The following is a 9130-nucleotide window of genomic DNA, read 5'->3' as shown; positions in this document are numbered from 1 at the left end:
CAGCCTAGGCAGATGACACCACACAAAGGAGGCCCACGCAGGCACCCTATGAAATATCAAACAGCGGAGCTTCATGAATGAGTAATTGAGGAAGACTGCAGGGCATTGCTGAGGCACAGGGGGAACAGAGGGACTTGGCGTGAGCTTGACATTTTGCCATCTCACACAGCAGCTGGTGTTAAAACCAATCAGATATGGTTTGAACAGAACGAACAGAACTCTCACTTATTCTCACTCCATCTCGGAAAGAGGATGACAGGAATGGATCCACCAGCATCAGTCTATATTACTATCACTGGGGCGCATGAGTCATATATGGCAAAGGGAACAAACATGAAAAATAGAAATGATATGTGTAGTTACTAAAATAAAATATTACGTTTTTTTTAATGGAGAGACGTTTTTGAAAGGAACAGTACTAGAGAATACCTGCATGTGCGTCGGCCCACAGCAGAGTACAATACTGTACTGGTATGGTATGGTATGGGGAAAGACTTCAGGTGTTTGATGTATGTGCTTTGAAGTGAAGATATACCAACCAAGAATACATTACCTAAAAGTTTTACCTTGTATTATTATTCAGACATTACACATTTTAGTTAAAGAATAGAAAATGGTACCTTAATATTTTTTATTTATTTTTATTTTACCTTTATTTAACTAGGCAAGTCAGTTAAGAACAAATTCTTATTTTCAATGACGGCCTAGGAACAGTGGGTTAACTGCCTGTTCAGGGGCAGAACGACAGATTTGTACCTTGTCAGCTCGGGGATTTGAACTTGCAACCTTTCGGTTACTAGTCCAACGCTCTAACCACTAGGCTACCCTGCCACCCCAATAAGAATATGAACACCAACACTGAGTGTCATCAAATCTACTCCAGTTAACGAACAGTTGAACAGTTCCAAGCTAAATATATATATATAAATTAATTAATCCTTCATTTTCTGATGATGGTTAAGGCCACTTGGAATGATGAACAGCATAAAAAAATACATGTGACATGAAATTGGATCCAGCATATTGATTGACCAATCTCTTTACAGTGAAGTATTTCACAGTATTCTTTCAACTTGGATTGGGACAAAATCTTAACAATCTTAAAATGCGAAAATCAAGTAAATATACAGTACCAGTCAAACGCTTGGACACACCTACTCATTCAAGGGGTTTCCTTTATTTTTACTATTTTCTACATTGTAAAATAATAGTGAAGACATCAAGAATTATGAAATAACACATATGGATCATGTAGTAAACAAATAAGTGTTAAAACAAATCAAAATATATTTCTGAGATTCTTTAAAGTAGCCCCCCTTTGCCTTGATGACAGCTTTGCACACTCTTGACATTCTTTCAACCAGCTTCATGAGGTAGTCACCTGGAATGCATTTCAATTAACAGGTGTGCCTTGTTAAAAGATCATTTGCGGAATTTCTTTCCTTCTAATGCGTTTGAGCCAATCAGTTGTGTTGTGACAAGGTAGGGGTGGTATACAGAAGAAAGCCCTATTTGGTAAAATACCAAGTCCATATTATGGCAAGAACAGATCAAATAAGCAAAGAGAAACGACAAGTCCATCGTTAATGAAGGTCAGTCAATACGGAAAATGTCAAGAACTTTGTGAAAGTTTCTTCAAGTGCAGTCACAAAAACCATCAAGTGCTATGATGAAACTGGCTTACCTGTGGACCGCCACAGGAAAAKAGTTACCTCTGCTGCAAAGGATAAGTTCATTAGCGTTAACTGTACCTCAGTTTCCAGCCCAAATAAATGCTTCACAGAGTTCAAGTAACAAACACATCTCAACATCAACTGTTCAGAGGAGACTGTGAATCAGGCCTTAATGGTTGAATACCTGTAAAGAAATCACTACTAAAGCCACCAATAAGAAGAAGAGACTTGCTTGGCCCAAGAAACATGAGCAATGGACATTAGAATGGTGGAAATCTGTCCAGAGTAGGTGAACGGATGATCTCTGCATGTGTGGTTCCCAGTGTGAAGCATGGAAAAGGAGGTGTGMTGGTGTGGGGGTGCTTTGCTGGTGACACTGTCTGTGATTTATTTAGAATTCAAGGCAAACTTAACCAGCATGGCTACCACAGCATTCTGCAGTGATATGCCATCCCATCTGGTTTGTGCTTAGTGGGACTATCATTTGTTTAGGAGAGTGATGGAGTCCTGCATCAGATGACCTGGCCTCCACAATCCCCCAACCTCAACCCAATTAAGATGGTTTGGGTTGAGTTGGACCGCAGAGTGAAGTAAAAGCAGTCAACAAGTGCTCAGCATATGTGGGAACTCCTTCAAGACAGTTGGAAAAGCATTCCAGGTGACTACCTCATGAAGCTGGTTGAGAGAATGCCAAGAGTGTGCAAAGCTGTCATCAAGGCAAAGGGTGGCTACGTTGAAAAATCTAAAAAATTAAATATATTTTGATTTGTTTAACTTTTTTGTTTACTAAATGATTCCATGTGTTAATTCATAGTTTTGATGTCTTCCCTATTATTATACAATGTAGAAAATATTAAAAATAAATAAAAACACTTGAATGAGTAGGTGTGTCCAAACTTTTGACTGGTACTGTACATGTCATAGAACACTGTGAAGAGAAACAAAACAGAATTGCATAGTGCATATATAGTATGTGAAAGTGGAAGAAGTTACTTAACAGAGGTTGTGTCCCCTATAGGCCCTGGTCAAAAGTAGTGTACAACATAGGGAATAGGGAGTCATGTGGGAGGCATCCAGAGTACTGTGTCCCATACAGACAGAGAACATCTGGACAGCTTGCAGAACATCCCACTTTAGGACGTACGATGATAGAGAAGCGCCGCCCTATTCTATGATCTGTCAGAAAGATACTGTATGTGTGTGGGTGTGTGTCACCGCTGTGTACCCAACATCCACCAAAAATGCAATGACTATGTGACCACACATCCACACTACTAGGCTAAATAGGGATCAATACATCCACAATCGGTCACAACCTCCTTGCATAAGATATCAATCTTTCATACACATAGGCTATAACTTTTGACACCTTATGCACTATAACTGTAGGGAATAAGTGGTATATTTTGTCCTTAAATCTTTTTTGATATCTCTTTTTGCATCAGGTAAGGGAGTGTTTCGGGGTAAAATCGCACAATTGACGGCCTAAAGGAACGTTTCTTATTCATTGACAACAATCGCTGTCCTATTTGTTGTTGCAGTTGCAGGAAATAGAGTCAAGTGGATTTTTTTACTAATTTCTCAATTAATAACAATATTAATCATTTCTGACATTAACAATGATTCATAAGTAAGTAAACAAACTGAGTAAATATATAATTTGAAATAAACATGAATGTAATGAAATTAACAGACACAGTATATATATATATATATGTTTAGTTTTGGGTCATTCCACCAATTCGGAACCATTTGATTTCACATACAGAGCACATGTTCAACTTCATAAAACACACGTTTTCCCATCTTAAGTGGTTAAATTAAAAAAATGACTATAGTAAGTGCCTATCCAGTGGCAAATAAAGTAACAGGGTTGACCGTAACAAGGATAACGATTTCTTCTTAAATCACCATCAATCCTGTTGTGACAGGGGGAATGAAAGCTTGTTCTGTGCAACAGGGAGTGACAATTGAATGCAAGATAAAAAATAAATAAATAAAGATCTATGGGCAACAGGGTTGACATTCTATAATCTACCCACTCAGTTTTCCACCACAAAACACTAGAAAATGGCCAAAGAGTAGAAGCAGCTTTTTACTCTATGATTTGACAATTAGATGATCAAAAAAGGTAATAGTTTCACCATATTAAAACAAGAGTTCTGTTCACAAAACAGGGTTGACCTTAAAATGAGGGACAGACGTAAATGAATCACTAATAAAAATGAACCATACACACACGTCACTGAGCTGAGAACATATTGGTTGGAGTGGGAAAAAGATCAGCACACAAGATGGAAGCTTTGGCGCCCTCTAGAGGTTGAGTCTGAGATATCCAGCTGCAAGAACACTGCAATGCCAAAAACATCCACTACCAGGGGCAAAGTGGTCCTGGTTTCAAGAGAAGGAGAGATGGAAAACTATGAAAGTGAGAATAAAAAGCAGGAGTGGATTTCAGTCAGATGAACAGATCGGTGGTATGAACCATGGTGCACCCATAGAGATAGACAGAGAACTCGTCTTTGTATCTGTGCCATTATAGCTTCTGGGTGGGGGGATGCCATTAAGGCAATCTCCATTTTGGAAGGAATCTCCATTCCTTCTTAACTATTTGCTGTTCCCTCCTGATGACATGAATCCAACAGGGTCACCAGGAGGGAACAGCCAATGAAGTTGGAATTCCCACCCAGTTGACTGCATTAAAATGGTGGAAGCCCTCAATGGTGTTGCCCATGCAAATACGACCTTTTGAGGCCTCTATCATTCTCTATGGGTGTACCCCTCATCCTCAAATGGGTGTTACCCCATTGAAGTGAGTGGACACAGCCCTTAACCAATGAAAAACAAGAAAAAAATWACTTACTGTACTGTAAATCACTGTGGATAAGAGCGTCTGCTAAATAACTTAAATGTAAATGTAAATAACACCATGAACAATTGCAACGGTTGTCATTAAATCCCACACTATACACTGGATGTAAAATTGTGTTTGAAAACCCAAACAATGTTAAAAAGATTTAATAAAAAGATTGGAGAAGCAGATATGTGGTATGTGTTAATATCAAATATCAAACGTTGTCGAGCAAGTACACGTTGTGCATAGATACAGGAGGTAAGATAGCGGTTCCTCCTTCGACTGACTTGGGTAATATTCATTAGGGCACAACGATTCAAAACAGTGTGCAATAGAAAACAAAAACAAGTGATTCCAATTGCACTAATTCAATTAGTACCTCCCYGTTTCGGCAAGTGTTTTTCTGTTTAGTTCCTAGTGAATGCGACCCAGGCTATCTCCACAGCATAGGGACACTGGACCTGAGTATGGGTCTTGGGGCCTCCAGCCCTCTCCCTCAACTACAAGATATGGGTTTGGTTGGCCCTCCTCCCCAGTGTTAGAGATTTTGTCTGGCTCGCTCCATTATGCCCCCCTCTCCTCAAAGAACCACTTCTGGTTGGCGTGGTTCGAGCAGGGCCGCAGGGCGGGGGCACGGCTGCCATTGTCCGTCTTGTCCACGGCCTGGACACACTTCTCGGTCATCATGTGGTAAAGGGTGCCGTCCTATTGGAGAAGAGTTATTTATAACATGTCACCTTTATTCATACAGGTTATTGAAATACAATCTMTTTTACAAGACAGACCAAATGAACCACTAGTATAGAGTAGTCCTTCAGGCCTGTTACCTAATGCTGATMTTCATCCTTGCCTTCTAACCAGCTAATATCTACCTGAGCAACCAAGTGTGTGGACTCAATGATAAATGAGCACCAAAGGGATATTAACAGCAGTAGGACTGCATACAGCCCTGGAGGAGTGGAGTTGTGAACCACTGGTGTGTAGACTACATCCAGGAACACAAGAGACTACAGACATTACAGAGAGGGGAGCAGTGCAGTGTGAAAACAGCAATATCACAGTACATTGAAATCCTCATGTTTGAATATGGAGAGGGCCAAGAAATTGTCCCTCCGCCTTCTGTCGCTTGCTCTCTCTCCCTCTCTTCCTACCTCTTCCTACCTTCCATCCTMCCTCCCTCTCTCAATTTCCATTTAGATAGAATGCTTTAGCTCCAGCTATTAAGATGGCTACACTGAACACATACTGTATACTAAACAACCAAGTATGCACACCCAGACAATAGGCTACCTCAATGTTCTATGATCCATTATGTACAAACTGCTACATCAAAGCTATCCAAAAGACATTATTAGATTATGTGACCTCTACTCCATAGAAAGACTATGGGGATTTGATTTACTAAAGTGATACCCGGATGATTCTGTATCTGAGGGGAGTTGGAGTCTGTGGAGGCTAAGGCACTGGTGGGTGAGAGAGAGAGAGACATTTTATGAGAATGCTGAGAGAGAGCACTGACAGTGTGAAAATTTGAGAACTGTGAAGGAGAGAGAGATATCGCTGAGAGAGATGAGAGCTGAGAGGGGAGGGCTTAATGTCAGTGTTTGTCAAAGATTTCCTTTGAGCATGCTCTGAAGGCCTCGAGGCCACTCCGACAAGAAGCTCAACGTCACACACACAGAACATAAGAGTGATTAGTGAAAACCAACATACCAGCATTTAGCTACACACTTACTGTATAGGTCCATGTGTGTTCCTCTGGGTGTTCCACTTCGCACTCCACTCTCTTTTCTCTACCCTCTTCAGAGGAGGGTGGTGGGCGGAGATATAGGAGTACTGGTTCATTGTAATGGCTGAATGGAATGGTATCAAACACATCAAACATATGGTTTCCATGTGTTTGATACCCTTACATTGATTCCATTACAATGAGCCTGTCCTCGTATATCTCCGCCCACCAGCCACCACTGTCCCTCTTTCTAAGCCACCCTTTTCTCTCTGGCCCACAGTCTCACACTATCCCCCACCTTCTTTCTGTTACCAAAACCTCCCCTATTCCCAACCCTCCCCCCAAACCACTTCCTCTGCTCCCTGTTTTCCTGTCCCACTTCCTTGTCGTTAAAGTCTGCATTTCCCTCCAAAAATTCCCATACTTCCCCTCCCCACCTCCATCCCATCCTCCCCAACCACCTCATTCACTTGAAGACAAGCTCTTGGCTGCGTCCCAAATGATACCCTATTGTCTAAACAGTGTAGAAAATAGGGTGCCATTTTGACCAGGGCCCTCATATATAGGGAATAGGTTACCATTTAGGATGCATAGTCCCTTTCCCCCTCACCTCTCTGAGGACAAACTTCTGGTCCTGTGGCACAGGCTGCCGGGGATTCTTGCACAGGTGCACAGTCAGGTAAGTGGAGACGGCGTCCCCCACAGCGCACCCTGCTGGGTCCCTGGTGTTATAGCGGATCTCACTTCTCTTACTGGAGTACTCAAAGAACTGCAGCAGGAGAGACGCAGGGTGAGACCAGCAGAGTGTGGGCAATCTAGGCAGTGTAGTGTGAGTTTTGTTGTGTCCATTTCAGTTGCCAGTACAAAGTAAGGCACCACAGTGGATACACAGAGGGGTGCTGAAATAACAATKCCAACTTTTAAGGGGCTCAATGTAGCCCACACTGGATATCACTTTTGTACAATACTCTCTTTTTATCCTTTGGGTGCAAAAATGATGTTTTATTGGTTCAACGTACCAAACAAAGACTATTTAAGTTTAAGGTTGAGCGTGATGGTAACTGCTTTCATCACTATCCTTTCAGTCCAAATTCACAAAGCAATTTTATACTTGTCAACTTAAATTATCATCTGAAGCCATGAGACAAACACTCTTTCCACTATCCACATGCTGTCTGCCAGGCCCAATCAAAAGCCAAATAACCACTAAGCCATGAAAGCTCTGTGAGCATTGTTTACAATGACAGCTGTAAGCTAGCACACCAGTGTATGGACCACTACTTAATGTTGGACATGGAGAGTAAGATGGAGTTATAACTACCTGGTTTTAAATGAAGGACAAAGAGAATAAAGATGGAGTTATAACTACCTGGTTTTAAATGAAGGACAAGACAGGAGAGTAAAGATGGAGTTATAACTACCTGGTTTTAAATGAAGGACAAGGAGAATAAAGATGGAGTTATAACTACCTGGTTTTAAATGAAGGACAAAGAGAATAAAGATGAAGTTATAACTACCTGGTTTTAAATGAAGGACAAGAGAAAAGATGGAGTTATAACTACCTGGTTTTAAATGAAGGACAAGGAGAATAAAGATGGAGTTATAACTACCTGGTTTTAAATGAAGGACAAGAGAATAAAGATGGAGTTATAACTACCTGGTTTTAAATGAAGACAAGGAGAATAAAGATGGAGTTATAACTACCTGGTTTTAAATGAAGGACAAAGAGAATAAAGATGGAGTTATAACTACCTGGTTTTAAATGAAGGACAAGGAGAATAAAGATGGAGTTATAACTACCTGGTTTTAAATGAAGGACAAGGAGAATAAAGATGGAGTTATAACTACCTGGTTTTAAATGAAGGACAAGGAGAATAAAGATGGAGTTATAACTACCTGGTTTTAAATGAAGGACAAGGAGAATAAAGATGGAGTTATAACTACCTGGTTTTAAATGAAGGACAAAGAGAATAAAGATGGAGTTATAACTACCTGGTTTTAAATGAAGGACAAAGAGAATAAAGATGGAGTTATAACTACCTGGTTTTAAATGAAGGACAAGGAGAGTAAAGATGGAGTTATAACTACCTGGTTTTAAATGAAGGACAAAGAGAATAAAGATGGAGTTATAACTACCTGGTTTTAAATGAAGGACAAGGAGAATAAAAATGGAGTTATAACTACCTGGTTTTAAATGAAGAGACAAGGAGAATAAAGATGGAGTTATAACTACCTGGTTTTAAATGAAGGACAAAGAGAATAAAGATGGAGTTATAACTACCTGGTTTTAAATGAAGGACAAGGAGAGTAAAGATGGAGTTATAACTACCTGGTTTTAAATGAAGGACAAGAGAATAAAGATGGAGTTATAACTACCTGGTTTTAAATGAAGGACAAAGAGAATAAAGATGGAGTTATAACTACCTGGTTTTAAATGAAGGACAAGGAGAGTAAAGATGGAGTTATAAACTACTGGTTTTAAATGAAGGACAAAGAGAATAAAGATGGAGTTATAACTACCTGGTTTTAAATGAAGGACAAAGAGAATAAAGATGGAGTTATAACTACCTGGTTTTAAATGAAGGACAAGGAGAATAAAGATGGAGTTATAACTACCTGGTTTTAAATGAAGGACAAGGAGAATAAAGATGGAGTTATAACTACCTGGTTTTAAATGAAGGACAAAGAGAATAAAGATGGAGTTATAACTACCTGTGTTTTAAATGAAGGACAAAGAGAATAAAGATGGAGTTATAACTACCTGGTTTTAAATGAAGGACAAAGAGAATAAAGATGGAGTTATAACTACCCTGGTTTTAAATGAAGGACAAAGAGAATAAAGATGGAGTTATAACTACCTGGTTTTAAATGAAG

The 9130-nt window shown here is 39.9% G+C and overlaps 1 protein-coding gene across 1 annotated transcript in view; it reads right to left on the bottom strand.

Moving 5' to 3' along the window:
* Positions 1–2558: 2558 nt before the first annotated feature.
* Positions 2559–9130, bottom strand: part of galnt12 (UDP-N-acetyl-alpha-D-galactosamine:polypeptide N-acetylgalactosaminyltransferase 12) — a 42001-nt gene continuing 35429 nt past the window's right edge. The window contains exons 10-11 of the mRNA XM_023974756.3: positions 6867–7025; positions 2559–5232 (exon numbers count right to left, since the gene is read on the bottom strand). Of these exons, the coding sequence (XP_023830524.1) occupies positions 5092–5232; positions 6867–7025 (300 nt within the window). The 3' untranslated portion in view covers positions 2559–5091. The remainder of the gene's footprint in view (positions 5233–6866; positions 7026–9130) is intronic.

This window comes from Salvelinus sp. IW2-2015, linkage group LG30 (assembly GCF_002910315.2).
Source record: "Salvelinus sp. IW2-2015 linkage group LG30, ASM291031v2, whole genome shotgun sequence".
In the NCBI taxonomy this organism is placed as follows: Eukaryota; Metazoa; Chordata; class Actinopteri; order Salmoniformes; family Salmonidae; genus Salvelinus; species Salvelinus sp. IW2-2015.
The sequence above is the reverse complement of the archived record's forward strand: the minus strand, read 5'-3'. Positions and strand labels throughout refer to the sequence as shown.